The sequence below is a fragment of the Myxine glutinosa genome, chromosome 6, assembly GCF_964187855.1.
Source record: "Myxine glutinosa chromosome 6, kmMyxGlut1.1, whole genome shotgun sequence".
NCBI lineage: Eukaryota > Metazoa > Chordata > Myxini > Myxiniformes > Myxinidae > Myxine > Myxine glutinosa.
The window spans coordinates 187,300,072-187,323,718 of record NC_136266.1 but is presented as its reverse complement, the minus strand read 5'-3'; the positions used below and the strand labels follow the sequence as shown (position 1 = coordinate 187,323,718).

At 46.7% G+C, this 23,647-nt stretch overlaps 1 protein-coding gene across 4 annotated transcripts in view; it reads left to right on the top strand.

Annotated features, from left to right (window-relative positions):
- Positions 1 to 23,647, top strand: part of LOC137429055 (uncharacterized) — a 346,812-nt gene that overhangs the window by 124,927 nt on the left and 198,238 nt on the right. For all 4 annotated transcript variants that reach the window (XM_068119076.2, XM_068119074.2, XM_068119077.2 and 1 more), the window contains one exon: positions 21,497 to 21,643. In XM_068119076.2, the coding sequence (XP_067975177.2) occupies positions 21,497 to 21,643 (147 nt within the window). The remainder of the gene's footprint in view (positions 1 to 21,496; positions 21,644 to 23,647) is intronic.

Genomic DNA, 23,647 nt, shown 5'->3' with positions numbered 1-23,647 from the left:
CACCGAGGAGGAGGATTGAGGGGGAGAGGGAACAGAGCTGGGTCAGAAAGTAGGAGAAGTCAGACAGCAATGATGGGTGTGGTTTGGGAGGGCGGTAGACGACAGCCATGACTGACTGTGTGTGACCAGAGAGTTTAAAAGCTAGGTGTTCAAATGATGGAGCAGATGAGATGGAGATGAGGCTGGTCTTGATGTCCTGTCGGTGAATTACGGCAATTCCAACACCTCGGCCCTCCGAGCGTGGTTTATTGATGTAAGAATATCCATTGGGTGTAGTGAGGTTGAGTGAGAAGTAGTCCAGAGGTTGTTGCCAGGTTTCAGTGAGGCAGAGAAAGTCCAGTTTATTTTCCAGAATGTAGTCGTTCAGGATGAGGCTTTTGTTGTTGAGGGACCGGGTATTGCACAGGGTGAGCTTGATGTTGCTTTGTACGGTGGGGATGAACTCAGGTGATTTAGCCAGGGTTTGCAGACAGGAGGTGCGATCGTGTGCGTTGCTGTGACCAGGTGCGCTGGGACGATGAGTGGGAGTGCGCTGAGCCGACCAGAGTACGGGAATGAAGTGACCTGTTTGTAAATAAACAAACTTACGACCGGAGCCTCTATGAATGTATCTGGGTCGTCGCAGGAGTCCGTGGGATTTGATTGCAGAGATGCATGATTGGGTGGAGTGAGTATTGAGCAGAAGAAGCCTTGCGGCGGAGTACCTTAGAGCCATGCCAGGCAGGAGCGAAGGGACGAGTAAGAGGCCAAGGTTGAGGAGGACGAGTAGGCCTTGCCGCAGCCGCTAATCAAGACAGCAAAGGCCGCAGCGGCAAACGACCGCAGCCGCTAATCAAGCAAACCAAGACCGCAGCGGCAAACAGCCACAGCCGCAAACAATGGCCACAAACAACGGGAGCGGGCCTGAGGAAACAGTGGAAGAGCCGGGCAGGCAGAGCCAGGAGCAGAGCCGGGACCGAGCAGAGGGCAGACCCAACGGCCAAAAAGCCGCCACGACCACCAGAAAAGCAGACTATATACAATGACCCAGTCGGAGAAGCGGCGAACAAGTAACGCCAGCATCCTCACCAGACCGCACCGGAAGCGGAAGGGACCATATTTGGACCATATGGTGACCATATGATCATATGATCATATGGACCATATGATCATATGGTGACATTTATAGGACCATATATAGGCCCATATTTGCGCCATAAATAGGTCCATATTCACTGGCGCCGCGGGCTCGGCTACCGCGGCCATGTGCGCGGTGCCCCCATTTTGTACGCCTGCCACCCCCACTACTACACCCTCTTCAACCTCCTCTTCCATCTCTCCCACCTCTTCCCTGGGGTCCTGGGTTGACTCTAACCCTTCTTCTATCTCCCCCACCGGCATCCGATCGCCTTGATTATCCATGGCACGATTTTAAAATTTAGATGTTATAATAAAATTTCGGCCGCTCGAAATTTTGACCAAAAATTTTTTTAATACAAAAATTTGGTTCGAGTCCAATCCCACTCCCAGACACCAATTGTTGCGGATTCGGGGGGCGGCTTTCCCCTTATCAAGGGGGGTTTAATCCCCTTGTCTTTTAAGCTGGCCGTCCCCCAATCCTGGAAGCGATGACGTCACTTCCGGTCGGTGGTAAGTAGGGTTGTAAGCCCAATTAGTCTTATTACCTAAGTACTACCACCGGCCGTAAAGCGAGGAGATAACTCCCACCCGAGCCGCAGCGTTAATGGATACGCCGAGCAAAGTGAGCCGCGACTCGGGCCGTTAACAAATACTACACCCGATTAAAGCGGTTCCGAACTCGTGCCACAGGTACTCAATGGGGAAAAGACTAAAGCGATCGGATGGAGAGGAAACCAGAGTGTAGGAAGAACAAATATTGGTTTATTAATTATGTACAAAACCAAAAGAAGAGGAAACGAAAGGAATATACAAGAAGAAGAAGAGCAAAAGGACACAGGGCAATCTTATCTATACAGTCCTACTTACAACCCCGGACAACAGACACACTTACACAGGATGGTAGCTGGTAGGGGGGATGGGGGGGGGGAAGGTCCAAGCCGATGGTTCCAGGCGATGAGATCCGGCTCCGGTCCACTCCAGTCCAGGCTCCGGGTCCGCGGGCGAAGAACGGCAGGCAGCTTCGCTTGTCGTTGGCGTGTGACCGGACCCTTACATATGCGAGGGGCTGGAATGCTGCGTAGGTATAGCGTGCCGAACGCTCTCTCTCTCCCGATCAATCAATGTCCGTATCAAACAGGCAGTTCGTGACAACGAGCTCTCTCGGCGCAATTCGTTACGAAAGGAACAATGTGCTCGCTCGCCCGACCTCCACGCAGTTCGTTTAGATCAATGGCTTGTGGCGCAGTCCGTTTAGAAAGGAGTCCCCCGGCGCAGTCCTTTCAATAGCGTTACAATCAGGCGTCTCCACACAGTTCTGTTAATAACGACAGTCCCCTGCGCAGTCCGTGATAGGGCTTAGCGCTTGCGCTTATATAGTGCGCTTATAGATCAATCCGCACCACGCCCGCCAGTGAGCTCACCTCAGCCCTGGTTGGTTAGCGAGGGCTCACCGGCTCCGCCCTTTACGGCTCATTGACAGGGCCACACCTCGTTCTTGGCGCTCCGCCCCCTTCTTCTCCAAGCTTGACCGCGTGCGTCATGGCGTCGCCTGAGTGAACGCTGCGGCTGGCAGAGGCGTGTAACACAATTTGGGAGAGAGAGGCTGGCAAAATGGACGGAATGGGGCCTATCTTATTTGATTAATGCAACGCAGTTTCAACTATTAGTCCATGGGCCAGGATCCCAAATTTCCAGTATCGGTACCACCCGGGGTGACTAATTCTCTTTGGTGTTTTTAACTTGCTATATGTCTCTAGTTTGCATTTTGATATGATAGCCCTTGCAGACTCACAGCTTTTAGAGTTTATCACTTCTTGTAATGGACATGCCCCATGGATGAAAGGCGCGAACACACACTTTACCACTATCCTTTATTCTCACACCACAATCGTTCTGTTAAGAATCAGTTCAGTCACAGACAAGCATAAAATACCACATAGGGATCCTTTCTTACCAGTATCACGAATGTAGGCAGTCATTCTTGTACATAAAGGCAGATTTTGTAGATGAAGTGGGTTGTTTTCAAAAAAATTCGAACTTAATAATAATAATAATAATTCATTTATTTTGTATAGCGCTTTTCCAGAAGCCCAAAGGCGCTTTGACAGAGTGGAAAACATAATGCATAACAATACATGAAAACAACAATTGCAAAAAGACAAGAATCAAGAAAACAAACAGCAGCGATATACGGCATATATATAAGACAAGAATCAAAAAGACAAGACAAGAATCAATAGGGAAATATTTAAAGCAAAAGGAGGGAGAAGGAGAAGAGATAGTCAGGGGTTAAATGCTGTGGGTTGAATGTTGAATGCAGCGTTGAACAGGTGGGTCTTTAGTGATGTTTTGAATGTGGTGAGTGAGGAGGAGTCTCTGATGGTGTGAGGTAGTGAGTTCCAGAGGGTGGGAGCAGCGATGGAGAAGGCCCTGTCCCCCCAGGATCTGAATTTGGTCCGGATGGAGGGGGTCAGGAGGTTGGTACCAGCAGAGCGGAGGTTGCGGGTGGGAGTGTGTCTGGAGAGGAGGTCAGCCAGGTAGGATGGGGCCAGGTTATGGAGGGCTTTGTATGTCAAGAGGAGGATTTTGTACTGGATTCTCTGGGGGATGGGGAGCCAGTGAAGCTTGTAAAGGACGGGGGTGATGTGGTCACGGGTCCGGGAATGAGTGAGTAGACGGGCAGCGGAGTTCTGAATGTATTGGAGTTTATTGGTGATTTTTGAGGGTGAACCATAGAGGAGGCTATTGCAGTAGTCCAGACGGGAGGTGATGAAGGCGTGGATGAGGGTTTCTGCAGCCGTGGAGGAGAGGGATGAGCGGAGACGGGCAATGTTTTTCAGGTGAAAGAAGGCTGACTTTGTGATCTGTTTAGTGTATTTGTCGAAGGAAAGGGTTTGGTCAAAGATGACGCCAAGATTCCGGATGTGAGGGGAGGTGGATACTGGGATACCGTCGATGTTGAGGGCAAAGTTATGGGTGGATTTTGTGAGCGTTTTTGGGCCAATGATGATTATTTCAGATTTATCACAGTTAAGCTTGAGGAAGTTGATTTGAAGCCAGGATTTTATTTCAGTGATGCAGTTTGTCAGGATAGAGTGGGTGTCGGTGGAGACGGACTTGGTGGAGATGAAAAGCTGGATGTCATCGGCGAAGCAGTGGAATTGGAGACCATGACGGCGGATTAAGTGACCGAGCGGGGACAGGTAAAGGATGAAGAGGAGGGGGCCAAGAACTGAACCTTGGGGGACACCTTGGGGGAGGGGAGCAGTGGGGGATTTGCAGTTATTGATGGAGATGAACTGGCATCTGTCAGAGAGGTATGATTTAATCCAAGAGAGGGCAGTGCCGGTGACGTTAAAGGTGGATTCAAGTCGGGTGAGGAGGATAGTGTGATCGATGGTGTCAAAGGCAGCGCTGAGGTCGAGGAGGACGAGAATGTTGAGGTTGCCAGCGTCAGAGGAGAGGAGAAGGTCGTTGGTGATTTTGAGGAGAGCAGTTTCAGTACTGTGGTTGGAGCGGAATCCGGATTGGAATGTTTCATACAAGTTATTGGCAGAGAGATGATGTTTGAGTTGAGTGGCTACAGCGCGTTCCAAAACTTTTGACAGAAAGGGTAGGTTGGAGATGGGTCTGAAGTTGTTTAGGGTGTCAGGGTTTAGACCAGGTTTTTTTAGAATGGGGGTAACAGCAGCAATTTTGAGGGAAGGTGGGACGATGCCTGTAGACAGGGAGGAGTTTATTGTTGCAATGATAAGTGGAGAGAGAGCAGGGAGGGAGGCTTTGACAAAGCTGGAGGGGATGGGGTCAAGAGTGCAGGTGGCAGTTTTCATTCCTATGAGGAGTTCAGAGAGGTCAGTAGGAGAGATTGGGGAGAACCGAGACAGGGGATGGCAGGACAAGGGGGGGCAGGTGGTTGGAGGGGGAGCGGGTGCGGCGGTGGTCAAGCTGTTGTAGATGTTGTCAATTTTGCGTTGGAAGAAAGAGAGGAAGGAGATGCAGTTGTCTACTGTGAATGACTGGGTGGTGGTGTTCAGGGGGCGGAGGAGTTTGTTTATTGTCGAGAAGAGTGCTTTTGGGTTTCCGGAGCCAGAGTGGATAATTTGAGAGTAGTAGGCAGAGCGGGCGCGGGAGAGGGCATCTTTGTAGTGTTGTATGTGGTCCTTGTAGGCTTGGGAGTGAACTGTGAGACCCGTTTTATTGCGGAGTCTTTCAAGTTGGCGAGCACGAGTTTTCATCAGGTGGAGTTCAGGGGTAAACCAGGGAGCAGAATGGGTGAAAGAAACTGTTTTGGTTTTTACAGGCGCAAGCTGGTCAAGGCAGGAGGAGAGAGTGTGGTTGTAGTAGTCAGTGAGGTCGGAAGGGGTGTGGAGATCAATGAAGGGAGAAGTGGACATTTTTTCAGAGAGGGTGGATGAGAATGAGGTAGGTGAAAGAGCGTTTAGCTTACGGAAGTTGATTGTGCGATAATGCCTTGGTGTTGGGGCGGGGATGTTGATGGTCAGAGTGATGGCTAAGTGGTCAGAGAGGGTGAGGTCGGAGCCATAGAGATGGTGCAAATTTAATCCAGTGGAGCAGACAAGGTCCAAAATGTGACCACGGATATGGGTAGGAAAGTCGACATGTTGAGTGAGGTTAAAGCAGGTGAGTAAATCAGTGAAGTCAGTGGTTATTGTGGAGTCAGTGGAGTCCATGTGGATATTGAAATCACCAAGGAGGAGGATTGAGGGGGAGAGGGAACATAGCTGGGTCAGAAAGTAGGAGAAGTCAGACAGGAATGATGGGTGTGGTTTGGGAGGGCGGTAGACGACAGCCATGACTGACTGCGTGTGACCAGAGAGTTTTAAAGCCAGGTGTTCAAATGATGGAGCAGATGAGATGGAGATGAGGTTGGTCTTGATGTCTTGACGGTGGATAACAGCAATTCCACCACCTCGGCCCTCCGAGCGTGGTTTATTGACGTAGGAATATCCATTGGGTGTGGTGAGGTTGAGTGTGTAGTAGTCCAGAGGTTGTTGCCAGGTTTCGGTGAGACAGAGAAAGTCCAGTTTGTTATCCAGGATGTATTCGTTCAGGATGAGGCATTTATTGTTGAGGGACCGGGTGTTGAACAGGGTGAGCTTGATGTTGTTTTGAACAGCAGGGATGAATTCAGGTGATTTAGCCAGGGTTCGTAGGCAAGAGGTGCGATCGTGTGGGTTGCTGTGACCAGGTGCGCTGGGACGAAGAGTGAGAGTGCGCTGAGCCGACCAGAGGACGGGGATGGAGTGACCTGATTGCAAATAAACAAACTTGCGACCGGAGCCACGGTGAATGTACCTGGGTCGTCGGAGGAGTCCATTTGATTTGATGGCAGAGATGCATGATGGGGTGGAGCGGGTATTGAGCAGAAGAAGCCTTGCGGCGGAGTACTTCAGAGCCATGCCAGGCAGGAGCGAAGGGACGAGTACGAGGCCAAGGTCGAGGAGGCAAAGCGGCAAACGCAGCGGCAAACGCAGCGGCAAACGCAGCGGCAAACGACTGCAGCCGCTAATCAAGACCACAGCGGCAAACAAGGCCACAAGGCCACCGGCAAACAAGGCCACGGCCACAATCAACGGGAGCGGGCCTTTCGAATTCCGTATTCCGTACCATCAAAAGCAGATTCCGTTATCCAGCCGGAGAACACGCGGCACGTGCGGGTGTGAAAAGGCAGGACAGGTGTGAGATGTCAGGTCAGAAAGGTAGAAGCAGACCCTGTACATCCATCCAGTCGGAGAAGCGGCGAATATGCAACGCCAGCGTCCTCTCGCAACCGAACCCGGAAGTCCACTACTTCAAACTTAACTTAACTTAACTCGCAAACTTAACTTAACAAAATATTTATGCAAGTTGAACAAAATATTTATGTTTTTGTCAAGTCACACCCTGTGACAAATCAGACTCTAGGTTTCCTGTTTTAAGCAAGGTCTTTGATTCAGTAGAATCAACATGCATCCATGACACTTTTTCTTTGGCTCTTAACATTATTAAATGAAGTACAGTTTCACGTTTCTGTTTGTGCATAATTATGCCACCAAGTTATTCATCATCACCGTCATCCATATCAGAGTCAGTTAATCCACTTCTGGCTCTTCTTCACTGGCTTGGTTGCTGCACGTTTGTAGTTTGCACATGTCTGTGCACTTCAGGCCATTGCTGAGGCAGTTACATGCTGGTAGTTTGCATGACCGCACACGTTTGCAGGAGAGCAGCTGCAGCACAGCATCTGGTGCAGGCGAGCCATGCATCCACTCAACAGCCAGCTTCCCATCCTCATCAGTTGTCCAACCACAGTCCTTTGGGCTTGGAACATAGGGTGGCTTTGTCTTGCCACGGGTGACAGCAAAGACCAAATCACTGCCAAAAGAAGTGGCAAGACGTTGGACTCTCTTGGAGAGATTTGCACAGTCACACTCTCCAGTCAGCAGGGTATACAGGAATTCCTTGACCAATTCGGGAATGACACTGCTCTGTATTTGGTGGCCATGCTTGACTGACGTCTTGCTTCTTGATCTGGTTCCTCAGCTGCATTGCTGCTTTGGTTAAGACATCTCCAGAGCTGGCAGTCCTTGCTTCTTGCAGATCCTTCTTCATGTTGTGGGCTTGTTTGGCAAGATCATCCATGGAAAGGCTGTCTGGATAGAGGAGAATCTTTCCTTTCTCATCAGAGACAAAGTAGAGTGATCCTCCCAGCTCACTTTCCAGCTTATGACAAACATGTTTCTTCGTTGAGGGTTTCATTTGGGTGATGCCGTGTGCGTTCATGGATCTCTCTAGCCTACCTGTGAGGTCTGTCAGAGGCAGTATTTCAGGATTGGGAAAGAATTCATTCCTGATATACAAGAAGAGTTCCTCGTAGGCTTGTCTCACTGCTTCCTCATACTCTGCATCCTCTCTTTGTTCATTCTCCTCACCTGCACCAGAGCTGGCAGAAGACTCGTCTTTTGTGTACAGTTTGTAGCATGACTTGTGGTAATGTCCCTCTGCAGCAACAAGGTCTCTGCTCAGTAAGGCAAGGATTCTTGGATCCAGTTTTTTGGTTGCTGCGTTGCGAACCCTGGCATCTGCACGTAACTCAACACACTGGATGAGGGGTTCCCTTGTATTGTGTCCTTTTTGGTATCTGCTCGACTTGTTGCAGAAAATGCAGATTTTATCATACACTCTTGATGTACCTGGCGCATCCCTAGCTGATCTTCTTGAACTGACCTCTCCAGGTTCATCTTTGGGGTCTTTGGAAAGGAGAGAGTCAAGAGACTTCTTCATGGTGAAAATGCTACGGCATTTGCGATGATACTGCAATTGTGGTATTTGTCCTTCTTCAATGCCTTTGGCTATATCCAGAAGTGGAGCATGCTGTCTAATCTCTGCAGCCCTGAGCAAAGTGTTCCATGAGTCCAGATCTTGTGGTGACACCAGGGAGTCAGAGTCTTCATTAGAGCAATGAATGATAGTCAGTGCGTGCTCGCTTCCTTGGCAGGGTGGCACCTTCATCTCTACTTGGTGGATCCATCATGTACACCTCAGGACGTCAGCACACTACAGTAGACACCTGCAATGTACAAGCAGAAATCCGTGTTCCAGCAATCCAATGCATTCTTTGTTCTGACAGTACCATTGAAAGCAAAACAAAATCTTATCTAAGATCTGCCACATCTTGACCTCACTGGTAAGTTAATCCTAGAAAAGGAAAGGATATTACCATAGTTAACTGATCTTAACTAATCGAACTTAATTAACCTTAATTAGAACTGCAAAAGATAACTTACATAGCTAGATATCTCACCAGTTCCATCAAAGGAGCTGAAAAAAAGCTTACATCTATCCGCAATTAACTCTTCCTAGAAAAAAAGCTGAACGTGAGTACACAATTATCCAATAAGAAAGTACAGACAAATAGGAAATGCATTTATTTTGCTCTGATGTTTAATAATTACAATATAGTAGCATTTCTCACATGGTTTTAGTTCTGTATTGACTGAAATTAGATGTGATCTTTGCATACCTGTTACGTGGTCCCCTCGGTGAATACCTGGTCTCGGTGACCCCCGGACTGTGAGAGGAACTTCGCCAGAAAGCTGTATTAAATATGCGCTTTCGCCACGCAATCCATATGAATTTCACCCCAGGAGACAACTGACGTTCAAGGATATATTTCAATGGGAATGACCATACAATTGCAATGACACAACCCCGGAGATTTTCCCCGAGCAATCAACCATATACAACCGTCAACAATTCCCAATTCACAAGCACTTTCCTATGAGTTAGATGGCCATCTTATATACGTGTGTCCCGGTGAGTACTCACGACACCCTTTTGGTCTCGGTCTCGCACAATGTCTCTGGGCCCCTCCTGACCAGGATGATGGTCGCCGTCACCGCACTCGGGCGGTAGAACGAACCCCGGGTGGACGTGTTTCCACCGGGCAGGTATCGTACCAGGCACCGTGGCTGCAGCCCCTCGTGGCCACGCGCAGCGGATACGGTAAAGCAAGCCAAACCCCACGCCGCTTGCAAGGCGCGTTAGGCCCCAACGTGCGACCCGCACGCGTCTGTGTGGACGGTGCCGCGAACGAGGCCAGACGCGGGTTCGATGCACGGCCCCACGTCAACTTGACGTCTCCACCGGGCAGGTACACGTTCCGGTAATTCCTCTCGCCAGCCAGGCTTCGGAACGCCGCTGTTCCACGCAGCGCAAGGTCGATCCCACCTTTTGTCGGAGCGGGGCGAGGAAGAATAATCACCGTCCTTTTTTCTCCTCGTGTCTTTTCTTCTTCCGTTTCCGGTCACTTCCGTTTCCGGCCACTGGTTCAGAAGGGCTCCTGACCCTCCAATCACAACAACCCTTAATATACTACACACGGATAAGCAAAGACCTGAATGGTAATCCACATACATTCACATAAATATGTAACACTCCCCCCCTTCAAGAAAGAAAGTTTGAACCCAGCGAAAACTTTCTTTGCCGGCCAATTTGGAGAAACAAACCAGATAACTCAACCCCCCCACATTATCAGTTGCCCCCGGGCACAGTTATCACTTAAAAATAAAGCAACCAAAATTTCACCACAACCCCTCCAGATTACTCACTCTGGACTAAGCACCAGCAACGACATTGTCCCTGCCAAATCCAACTCCATCTCATGACCCTCTGACTTTGACCGCCAGTTTCTTGTGAATGAAGGTTAAGGGGTTGATCAAAGATCCAAAGTTAAGCCACTCGATAGCACTTTTTTCTGGGAGGCCAAGCCGAGTATTCACTACATGGATGCCTTTAGGAACGCGGAGTTCACGGTTAGTCCGTGCAGGAAAGTTCTCTACCTGGGCGCCTTGAGGAACGTGGAGTTCACGGTTAGTCCGTGCATGAAAGTTCACTACATGGACGCCTTTAGGAACGGCGTTCACGGTTAATTCGTGTAGGAATCTTGGCTCGGCGGCTCCGCCGCCTTCAGTGCTTCAACTTCTCAGAACTTCCCTAATAATTAGGGTGGGACCACTGGTCCCTGTAGTCCCATGAATAGCGGTCTCCTTCTCGGCCACTACCAAAACTACCGCCCAGTTGTCCTCTCCTGTAGACCTCTCGACGCCTACGAAATGCCTTCCCTACTGTTATGGTCCGACCCTCCAAATCCTTGCCATTCCAATTCTTCTCTGCCTCTCTGGCGTCTTTTGTGCTGGCAAACGTGACAAAGCCAAACCCTCTTGACTGTTGCGTTTCCCAGTCTCTTACCAACCGCACTTCCACCAGCGGCCCATATCTGTTGAAGACAGAGGTCAGAACTTCTTCCTCTGTTTTGAAGTTCAGTCCCCCTACAAATAACTTGGCACTTTTGTCGCCATCCCGAGCTGGTGTGGTGTTATTTTCCCTGCTGGGCTCTTTACCCACCCTCAGGTTACCATAAACTTGACCCCCGGCCAAATCATTCCCGATAACCACAGATACACCCTCTACAGGAAGCGTGGCTTGTAAACCGACGGTGACCGGTCCTGACACCAAATCGGACTCCAACTGGATGACCTGAAGGGGAGCACTAACACCGCCCCCGATCCCCTGTAAACGAACACTATCCCCCGTTGCCGTCTCCTCGGACCATGGCAAAATGCCTTCAAGCATTAAAGATTGATGGGCCCCTGTGTCCCTCAATATCCTAACCGGTCTCCGGTTATTCGAGGCTCCATCCAGTGACACAAACCCCTCTGAAATAAATGGTTGGTAACCCTTTTGATGGCGATTTCTTACGCTAGCCATCGCATTCGGAGTTGTAATAGTCGGACTCCGCTCTGGGTTGTCCCTTTTCATGAGGTAACAACTGGACATCAAGTGTCCAGGTTTCTTGCAAAACGCGCAAGTAGGCCCGGAGGAAAAACTCGGGGTCTGCCTCGGGCCCCCCGAACTATAAGTTTGTCTTGGGCCCGCATCCCTCTGATTTCGAACCGGTGGGGTATCATAGTTGTCCCCATAATCATCTCGAGGCCGCCGCCATGTATGGTCGTTCTCCGCACCTGCTGTTCCCCACCTCCCCTGCGGAGATCTAGGCGAGGAGTTAGGTTCGTGGACCCCTATTCGGTGGGTTAAGGCATAATCATCTGCCATGGTGGCTGCGTCCCACAACTTTGGTACCTTCTTTTCCTGCAGGTACACTTTGATGTCCTCGTGGACACACTGCTGGAATTCCTCCACCAGGATCAAATCCCGCAATGTCTCGAAGTCTTTCCCGACTCCTTTTGACTCACACCACCGATCAAACATGTTTTCTTTCACTCTGGCAAACTCCACATGGGTCTCACTCTCCCTCTTCCTGGCATTCCTGAATTTTTGCCTGTAAGCTTCCGGAACCAACTCATACGCTTTGAGGATGTGCGTCTTCAGTACCTCATAATCTGCACATTGGTCCATTGGTAGCGCCGAATAAATTTCCTGAGCTTTCCCCACCAGCACACTTTGCACGAGTATGGTCCAGGCCTCCTCCGGCCAGTTTAATTGTCGAGCCACTTTCTCAAAGTGTGGAAAAAATTTCGCGACTTCTTTTTCACTGAACGGTGGAACCAGCCTCACATGTCTGCCCACATCCCAGGTTTTCTGGTTAGGTGTCGACCCCATCAGCAAGGGTGGTGCCTCTCCCCGTTCTCTCATTAACTCCAGCTCCTTGAATTTGATTTCTTGCTGAAGCTCCATGTCACGTTCCTTTAATTCCCTTTCCGCTTTTCTCTCCTCTGCTTCGAGGTCCCTTGCAGCTCTCCTTTCCTCTGCTTGTTCCTTTTCTCTCCTCGCTTCTGCTTTCCTTTCTTCTTCTTTTAACCTTTCCTGGAGTTCTCGTTCCACTCTCCTTTCCTCTGCTTTTTTGTCTTCTAACCTTTCCTGGAGTTCTCGTTCCACTCTCCTTTCCTCTGCTTGTTTCTCTTCCCTCCTCTCTTCTGCTTTCCTTTCTTCTTCTGCTCTTTCCTTTTCTGCTTTCCTTTCTTCTTCTGCTCTTTCCTTTTCTGCTTTCCTTTCTTCTTCTGCTCTTTCCTTTTCTGCTTTCCTTTCTTCTTCTGCTCTTTCCTTTTCTGCTTTCCTTTCTTCTTCTTTAATCCGTTCCTGGCTCCGTAATTGCAACTCCAGTTTCCGGAGCTCAACGTCTTCTGGTTCTTCGGGTAGCCACTCCCAGGCTAACTCGTCCCATGTTCCTAATCCCACCATAGATTGTATCACCGTGGCCTGCAACTCTGCCTTCCTCAAATTAGTTCGGACCTCCAAGTTAAAATGTTTGGCCAATTTCAAGAGGTCCGACTTTAGCAACGCTCGGAACTGTGCCTCACTCGGGGTTACCCCAAAGTTCTGTGCCACAAACGCCATGGTGCCTATCGTTAACACCTGTTAACCTTCACCCAAGACTTTACCCCAATTTCTCAAAAAAAAATTACCAATTAATAATTAATTAATAATTTTTAATTAATAAAAAATTATTATTTTATTATTTTATACAATTTTAGATCCCGGACGTAGACCCAATTGCGAAACCGCAAATCGTAATTTGGACGAGCCCCCAATTCTGTTACGTGGTCCCCTCGGTGAATACCTGGTCTCGGTGACCCCCGGACCGTGAGAGGAACTTCGCCAGAAAGCTGTATTAAATATGCGCTTTCGCCACGCAATCCATATGAATTTCACCCCAGGAGACAACTGACGTTCAAGGATATATTTCAATGGGAATGACCATACAATTGCAATGACACAACCCCGGAGATTTTCCCCGAGCAATCAACCATATACAACCGTCAACAATTCCCAATTCACAAGCACTTTCCTATGAGTAAGATGGCCATCTTATATACGTGTGTCCCGGTGAGTACTCACGACACCCTTTTGGTCTCGGTCTCGCACAATGTCTCTGGGCCCCTCCTGACCAGGATGATGGTCGCCGTCACCGCACACGGGCGGTAGAACGAACCCCGGGTGGACGTGTTTCCACCGGGCAGGTATCGTACCAGGCACCGTGGCTGCAGCCCCTCGTGGCCACGCGCAGCGGATACGGTAAAGCAAGCCAAACCCCACGCCGCTTGCAAGGCGCGTTAGGCCCCAACGTGCGACCCGCACGCGTCTGTGTGGACGGTGCCGCGAACGAGGCCAGACGCGGGTTCGATGCACGGCCCCACGTCAACTTGACGTCTCCACCGGGCAGGTACACGTTCCGGTAATTCCTCTCGCCAGCCAGGCTTCGGAACGCCGCTGTTCCACGCAGCGCAAGGTCGATCCCACCTTTTGTCGGAGCGGGGCGAGGAAGAATAATCACCGTCCTTTTTTCTCCTCGTGTCTTTTCTTCTTCCGTTTCCGGTCACTTCCGTTTCCGGCCACTGGTTCAGAAGGGCTCCTGACCCTCCAATCACAACAACCCTTAATATACTACACACGGATAAGCAAAGACCTGAATGGTAATCCACATACATTCACATAAATATGTAACAATACCGCAAGATTTAAATGAATTACGCAATGCCGCTATTGGGTGAATTTGAAGTTTTTACAAAAAACTGACAAAGCTGCCAGTGTGGAAAGGCTATCACATCTTTATGTACTTATATTGACCCAATAAACATTTTAGTACCACTTAGGTTTGGTCACCCCAGGTGGTACCGATATCTGGCCTGGCCCATGGACTATATTGGGAACACAGCCTTAACCCTATCGGACCTGCTGTCGAACATCATGTCCAACATAATGAGCGAACATCATGACGTCATCGCCATGCATGTCCCGCCTTGCCTGCCAATAGTACCTTGCGGACATGCATGGCGATGACGTCATGACGTTCGCTCATTAGGTTGGAGAACCAGATTACAGATACCAATTAGTAACTCCCAACCGCATCCAGGTCGACTCCATATGATGAGTGGATACCAGAGATAATGTTACCGTGTGGCAGGCGGTGCTTATAGCTCCCAGCAAGGTGCAGCAGCAGCTGTATGGGACACCTTGCTTGCGGTTCCCCACTGATGATATGAAGGTCGCATAATGACTGATATAAAAACCGAAATGTTTTCAGAGTTACAAGTGTATGGAAGGCTCACTGCGTTGCCCTGATGAAGCCCCAGCAAGGGCGAAACCAGGTCGGTAACTGTGAGTTTTGCATGCACTTGTGACAGTATCTGAATTTATAATCTACTAGTGCGTGCCCGTACATGCGGGGAGGTAAGTACGTGGACATACGTACGTTGACGTACGTACAAAAAATAGGGCCGCACTGTCCGGAAGTTCGCATATCGCAGTTACGATACTGTCCGGAAGTTCGCATATCGCAGTTACGATTAATCGCAAATTAGTTTTAATGGCCAATTATTCAATTTTGCAAACCGCGAGGCAGAAACAACAAACACATGCGGTTCCTTCGCTGTAGCTTGACCGTACGTGCAAAGAAAAATTAAAACCTTCATCGTTCCTTCGGTCTTCGCGCTCGTCCTTTGCCGTTCCTTCGCTCTTGTCCTTCGCTGTTCCTTCGTTCATGTACAAAACGTATGTGTTTGCTAAATAAATGGCCATAACTTGGTAACCACTTGTCCGATTAATAGCAAACCTTGAAAAGGCACATCTTCAGGTCCCCAGCAATATACCTGGCAAGTTTCACTTAGATCGGACCAGTGGTTGTCGAGAAACAGCGGTCACAGACATACACACAGCCAGACACACAGACAAACAGAGATTGCTTGCATTATAGAGAGATAATGACGCACTGCTAGATGGCTCCCCTGGAGCTTTGCAGGCAAGGCGGACATGCATGGCGATGATGTCATGACGTTCGCTCATTAGGTTGGAGAACCAGATTACAGATACCATATATATATTGGGTTACCACACCTGAGTGTCACACTAAGTTAAAGTTCTGTCGGGCCGGGACGGCACTGGAGGAAATGAGGGTGCTGTGTTGCGGTTTTTAGAACCCTCCACTTTGTAAATATTTGTAATATTCCCTTATAAATAATCCCCTGTAAATACTCCCATTTTTGGTGTAAAGGTCGAAGGTCGCACCCTAGTTAGGCCACGAGCAACACGTAGCACACCATAGGCTTCTTCTTTAGTTATTTCATTAGTATGTGTTTCAGGTAAGGATCTGTTCCCAATAGTTGAATCTGCATTGTATTAATTAAATAAGAGTAGGTCCCCATGTTAATTTATATTGCGGCGTAGCCTTCCTCCAAATTGTGTTCTTTGGCTTGCCAGTAGCGTTCGCTGCCTGGCTCAAGCCGCCATTGAACATGCGGTCGGCTCGAGGAAAGAAGGGGCGGAGCCATGGGAAGAGGTGTGGCCTCGTCCACGAGCTGTCGAGGGTGGAGCCAGTGAGCCCTCGCTGACCAACCAGGGCTGAGGTGAGCTCGTTAATAGGCGTGGCTCGATGAAGCGCGGCTTGATTTCTAAGCGGGTTATAAAAGCGCAAGCGCCAAGCCCTCTCACGGAGATGCGCGAGGGGAGGCCATTGATGACGGACTGCGCCGGTGGATGCTGATTGTGAATGAACTGCGCGGGGAGTGCTCGATTGATTGTCATGTTGTTTGAGCGACCTGCGCGAGGGTACCCTCTGAGACGAACGCTGGGCGAGAGAGAGTTGGCACGAAGATTACGTACGCGGCATCCCAGTCCCCCGCATAATTATAAGGTCCGGTCGCGCGCCAACGACACGCGAAGCTGCCTGCCATTCTTCGCGGCGGACCCAGAGCCTGGAACCATCTGCTTGGACCCTTCTCTTCCTTCCCACCACCACCACCCCATTCGTGTAAGTGTGTTTGTACTGTCCTGGGCGTGTGATAATATAAGACTGTTTAAGGCTGCCCTGTGTCACTGCTTCTTCCTCTTCTTGTATATGCCCTTCTTTCATTTCCTCTTCGGGTTTCTTGTAAATAATTAATAAATTATATTTGTTCTCCCTTTACTTTGGTTCCTCTCATCCGATCGCTTGCGTCCTGTCCCCAATTGAGTAACGGTGGCACGATATAGGAACCGCTCAGAATCGGGTTCGTCTTTCTGCTAACGGCTCGAGCTTCGGATTGCTAAACCGCTTGGCAAAATTCCATCTTGTCCGTGGCTCGAGCAGAAGTATCGTCCTGCTTTGCGGAGAGGTTGGCAAAGGTATCTGGGAACCCGTTGACCAGTCACCCTGGTCAACCTGGTCAACCTCAACCCCACAAAGGAGCGCCATATCTTCGAGGACTCGGACGGCCAGCTTAATAGACGAGGGGATTAAACCCCCCTCGGTAAAGGGAGCGCTGTAATCCGAGATCCGCAACAATATATATATATATATATATATATATATATATATATATATATATATATATGTATATATATATATATATATATATATATATATATGTATATACGTATATATATATATATATATATATATATATATATATATATATATATATATATATATATATATATATATATATATATATATATATATACATATATATATACTGTATATATATACTGTATATATATATGTATATATATATATATATGTATATATATATATATATATACACTGTATATATATATATATATATATATATATATATATATATATATATGTATGTATATATATATATATATATATATATATATATATATATATACTGTGTATATATATATGTATATATATATATATATATATATATATATATATATATATATATATATATACTGTATATATACATATATATATATATATATATATATATACATATATATATATATATATATGTGTATGTATATGTATATATACATATACACATACATATATACACACACACACACACACACACACACACACACACATACAAACACACACACACACATATACACACACATATACACACACATATACACACACATATACACACACATATACACACACATATATACACACACACACACACACACACACACACACACACACACACACACACACACACACACACACACACACACACACACACACGTTCAATCCTTTGTACTAACCTTCTAGTGCAACAGGACATCTTTGCATACTCATCTGATCCTGAATTTGGTTTTGGTTCCTAGTAGAGTCTATTCTGACCAAAACAAGTGGTTTACTTTTAAAATAATTTTATCATGTAGAGGGGATGTTTTGCCAACTTTCTGCTTTGCATTCCTTCCTTTAAGTTAAAGTTTGTTCGCAAAATAGCAGGCCTTTGGGCCAATCTCCTGACCAAATTTACTTTGTTGGTTCAGTTGACCACCTTACCTACCTCATATGTACTTGTTATTGTTTCATTTCAAAGCACATATTTTAAAGGCCTTCAGTAAAATGGGGTGAATAGGGACACAAACTGAAAAAAAGTTCGGAAACTTTTTTCGCTGAAAATTGATAACCATACTGATTTGTTGATATTTCGGTTGAAAGTGTTCTCTTGTTTTTTTAAAAAGCAACTTATAGTCCCTATTAACCCCATATATGGGTTAAATAGGAATAAATAGGATTTTTACGGCTGTCCCTATTCACCCCGTTTTACGGGTGAATAGGGACAGTCACTAATACAAAAAAATAATAATCAAGAAACAATCCTGAGTTTCCAACTTACTGCTAAATTGATAGCTCAGATGGAGGCACACAATATGCACCCATAATATAAACCACGGTGCCAATGAAAAAAAAATGGGATAAAAAGTTTCTCCAAACTGTCCCTATTTCTTGATTATTATTTTTTTGTATTTGTGACTGTCCCTGTTCACCCGTAAAACGGGGTGAATAGGGACGGCCATTAAAATCCTATTTATTCCTATTTAACCCAAATATGGGGTTAATAGGGGACTATAAGTTGCTTTTAAAAAAAACAAGAGAACACTTTCAACCCAAATATCAACAAATCAGTAGGGTTATCAATTTTCAGCGAAAAAAGTTTCCGAACTTTTTTTCAGTTTGTGTCCCTATTCACCCCCCATTTTACGGTACTCATTATAGTGCCTAGAGGTGTGGTACATTCTTCTTTTTCTGTGACTTTGTTTGCTGTTGCCCTGTTTTGTTGGTTGTTCGTTCTGTTTGCATGCTCTTCATTTACATGTCCCCTTCTAATACTTTTTTTTTTTTTTTTTTTTTTTGTATACTGAATCGAGGCTCGGGAAAGAGCATTGTGCTGTCTTTATTTTAATGTCTCGCCTGTTTATGCTTTTTCAAGAAAGAAGGGTAATGAGAAGATGGTTGGGCAACAAGTTAATTGAGAGCAAGTTAATTTCGGAACAAGGAGAATAGAGGAACATTATAAACGATGTGATAAATGTTCGATCTGAGCAAGATCGGGTGTAGTGCAGTGAGTGTGGGCAGTGGTGAGGGTACAGCGAGTGTAGGCAGTGGTGATGGTACAGCGAGTGCAGACAGCGGTGAGGGTACAAGAGAGTGTAGGCAGTGGTGTGGTTGGAGTGAAAGTGAGGTTGGAACGATTTTCGTCCCGGGTGACGTTGGGGCATGTGCTGTCAGTAGGAATTGAGGAGTGAATTGAGACTTATCTCTGTGAGATGGGGGTGGAGAAGCTATAAATGAAGGACCTCTTACTGATAATGTGATTGACAAGGACAGGCATTAAAAAAAACAAGGACAGGAACTGAAAAGTTTTTTAAAATCCTTACATTAGCAAGACTCATGGAACAGCAATGTAAAACTGACAGTGAAACAAACATCAAGGGAATGAATGAACACAAATCTAGGGGAGGGAGGAGTGGAGGAAACACTGAAACTATTTTTTGGGGTTATGACAGGTTAATGGGGGTAATTAAGATCATGGGTCAGGATCGGACATGACAAGAGGTGGTGGTGCAACTTGCTTGAAAACGTGGAGGGAAAAGTGAGATGGTTTAACCTTTGGAAGACGGTTCAGTCTACGGGAGAAGTCAGGAATTAAAGAGTTGAGATGTACAGTCAGCTGGAAATTTGGATGTTCAACCAGAAGGGGGTTACACTGGTTACAGGTTGCAATGGCAACCCCTCATCAGTGTTTCCTATTTGTAAAGTATCATTACAGTCTACCTCAAATATGCTCTGTTGATAATCTGCAATTGGACCGCACAGCATCAGCTCATGTGCCCTAAAAACCCGCTGCATTGCTCTGCTGCTCTTGCGCATCCTCTCACTGCTCTTTTCACCCTGTCATTTACCCCAAGCCATCTTCCATCTGCTTGGAAATCAGCCGACATTACATAAAAAGGTGCAAAAACGGATCCCCTTAACTACAAATCAATTAGCTTGCTTCCAATCATCAGCAAGGTCATGGAATCTATCATATCAATAGAACCAAAATCCTTCCATTTCCCCAACGGCCTCATCTCAGATCATCAATTCCGATTCTGACGTGGACATGCTGCTTGTATTCTCCAAACAAAGGATGAAGGCCTTCAATGTCATGAGATCAGGGCCGTCTCTCTTGACGTATCTCGAGCATTCGATACAGTCTGGCCCTATTCACCCGTAAAGATACAGTCTGGCCTTGCTCTCCAAACTCTTTGCAGATGGAATCCAAGGCCAACTCCACTCTTTGGTTCCCGAATTCCTCCACTCTCGTAGTCATCATGTGTCTCTCAACAGAATCCTTTTGTCTCCTCTCCCTGTCAAGGCTGGAGTGCCCCAAGGAAGTGTTTTAGGCCTCATCCGATTTCTAATCTTTATCAACGATCTCACTGACTCTGGAAAATCCTCTTCATCACTTTGCTGATGACTCCACCCTCTGCCGTGACATCCCTAATCTTTCAGACAGGCAGGCAGCAGCTTCTTCCCTCTTCAGACCTTGATGGAAGCATGAGCTGGTCAAACACTTGCAATGTGTGTTTTAATCCAGAGAAATCTCACTCTCTCCCTCTCTCTCTCCCCAAAAGGACCATCTGGCAAACTCTCCCATCTACTTTCTTAACATTCCTCTTGAAGAAGTTGTCATTCAAACTATTAGGTCTCATTATTAGCCATGATCTTTCTTAGGCAAACCGCATTTCTAAGGTGGCCTCCAAAGCTATTCGCCAACTGGGCATCCTCCATCTGCAAAGTCCTTCCTTGGCATAACTGAACTTTTATCCACCTGCAAGGCCTTCATCTGCAGCTTGACGGAGTACTGCTCTACCCTCCTGACTGGTGCTCCTGTCTCACACCTTGCTCAGCCTGACGCACTGGAAACCAATACCACCTCATAGGCTTCTGCAGGGTGCAAGTGGTCCATCGGCAATCCCCTTCTGGTGAAACTCCCAAAATCCAGGATCACTGGTCATCTCCGCTCATTAGTTCCTCTTTTTTACTCCACTTGTGGAACCAACTTCCACATTCTCTTTAATCTCATTCTTCCCTCCAGATCTTCAAGACAACTGTTTACCACCACCTCAGATCACCCCCCATCCAAAACCATGATCTTTTCTTCCCCCATTAAACCTTCCCAGGCCCACCTTTCAAATTTTCAGTTTTTTCTTCCTAAGAGTTTGCTTCTTTATCCATCTTGTCCACCCCGTGCATCCTGCCCTAGCCCTCGTTCTTCCCCACATCCCTTCTTCGTTCACGTCCCTTCTTCGTTCACGTCTTCCTCTATTTTGTTCGTCGACCCTGCTGTAGATGTGCCTCCCTCTCCCCCTTTCTTTCTCCTGTTCCTTTTGTTCTGTTACATCCTTGTCACTTTGTTGATCTAGCTCCTTCATGAGCCTTTACTTTGCATACAAAAAAAAATCTTTAACATAATTTGGACATATTTCGTACTTCATTTTTTTAAACAACGCGAACTACACTGGAGAATTCTTTTTTTTATGTGTACATTTTATTTAAAACATTCCAGTTATAATTGAATTGTGAAAAATTGTACTTTCAGTAAAAACTCACTGGAATTAAAATTTGTTGCAGAAATATTCCCCATCAATTACCTGGAATCAGAGAGATGGTGTATCAAGCCCCTTGGAATCGTGCGCTCGCATCCGCCAGAATGTATCCAAATGGAAGACTGCACTCAAAGCATCATATCGTTGTCCCAGGAAATCGAGCACATCTATGGTAAGACCAAGACCCTGGTTTTATACAGTGGAATCTTTGAACCACATTGATCACACTTTTTTTTCTTTTTTTTTTGTATACTGAATCGAGGCTCGTGAAAGAGCTAATTGATTTCATCTTCCGTCACATACATTATTCATTACATGATTTATGACATCGTAAGTCAATTTAATCACTTATTTATTTTGTTTGCGGACCATTGGGCAGTGCTGACCATCCAACGTTTCCTTATAGTGCCCATCCAAACTTTCCCTGAGGACATTTGAGTCACCCACTCATCTTGTGCTGTGGCTCATCCACACATTATTATCCTTTTTCTCCATTTCCCCGTTTTTCTGTGTTGACCCTTTGGCCCCTGCTTAGCTTTTCCATCAGACTCAAAATCTGTATGAAAAAAAAAAATGAAAAAAAAAAACCCAAATGTTTGCTTCGATTGCGAGTCATGTGTTCATCGCTAATGATAAGTTCGTCTGGATGGGTGATGTTCTCTGTGCACCTGACCTCCCGTGGTTCATTGCGCATACTTTGTCTGTCTTCTCCAAGCTATATAGTTCACCCCCCTTAGTGGAAGCAATGTGCACCTGTGGAAGTAATCACCAAACTTGGCCCAGATGACATTTCACATGTCCTCTTCGAGGTCTGTTCCAGGGCCAACGCTTTGTTGGTCAAAAATATGTCAATCTTGCGTACTTTATATTCACATTATCGATGCAAAATTTCATTCCGATAGTCCCAGCCAGCTCCGAGATACAGCTCGGATATGAGCAGTGCAGCTCGGAAATTGGCAGTGCAGGAATAAGAAATGTATATGTATATGTACTCATTGTACTGTATAACACACAATTTCGAAGTGAAAAACAAATTCTACAAATTTCAGGGTATTAGTTAAAAATACAAAACTATAATATCTTGGTTGGATAAGTGTCCTCTCCCCCTGAGTTAATACTTGGTGGAAGCACCTTTGACAGCAATTACAGCTGTGAGTCTGTTGGTTGGGAAAAGTCTCCACCAACTTTGCACACCTTGATTGGGCAATATTTGCCCATTCTTCTGCACAAAACTGTGCAAGCTCAGTCAAGTTGTGTGAGGAGCGTGTTGATGGACAGCAACCTTAAAGTCATGCCACAGATTTTCTATTGGAGTTAGGTTGGGGCTCTGACTGGGCCAATCAAGGACATTTACCTTTTTGTTCCTTATACACAACAACAACAACAACATGCATTTTAAAAGGCCATTTTCCCTGCTAGAGCGGGGGTTAGCCTTGTGGTCCCCATGACAATCTTCTCCATTTTGCCCTATTTTCTGCATCTCTCCTTGTTAACCCCCTTGCCCGCATTTCTTCTTCCACCATCTTTAGCCAAGTCTTTCTCGGTCTTCCCCGTCTTCTACTTCCTTCTACATTCATTTCCATCACTCTTCTCAACCAGTCACTTTCATCCTTCCTCAACACATGACCAAACCATCTCAACCTGTTCCTCTTCACAGCATCAATCACAGGCTCTATTCCCATCATCTTTCGCAATTCATCATTTGTCTTCCTCTCTCTCAACGATACTCCGCACATCCGTCGAACCATTCGCATTTCCACCCTTTCCAACCTTCGTTGCTGCTCTACGTTCATTACCCATGTCTCGCTCCCATAAATCATAACACTTCTCACACATGCAGCATACACCTTTCCCTTCAGCTTCAACGACACTCCCCTCATCATCAGCACGCCACTCAATTCCCGAAACTTCTTCCATGCACATCTCACTCGAGCAACCGTTGCCGAGTCTGATCCACCTTCTCCATTCAGCATGTCTCCGAGGTAGCAAAATGTTTTCACACCTTCCAGCTTCACGCCGTCTCCAAGGTCCAACTCAACATTTCCTCCATCTGCAGCTCCCTCTGTGCACACCTTACATTTGAATGTAGCTGCTACACTGGTTAATGACCCTCTCAGACCACTACATTTTTGATGAACCCACTCAGCGCACATTGTACATTGAATGGAGTTCACTC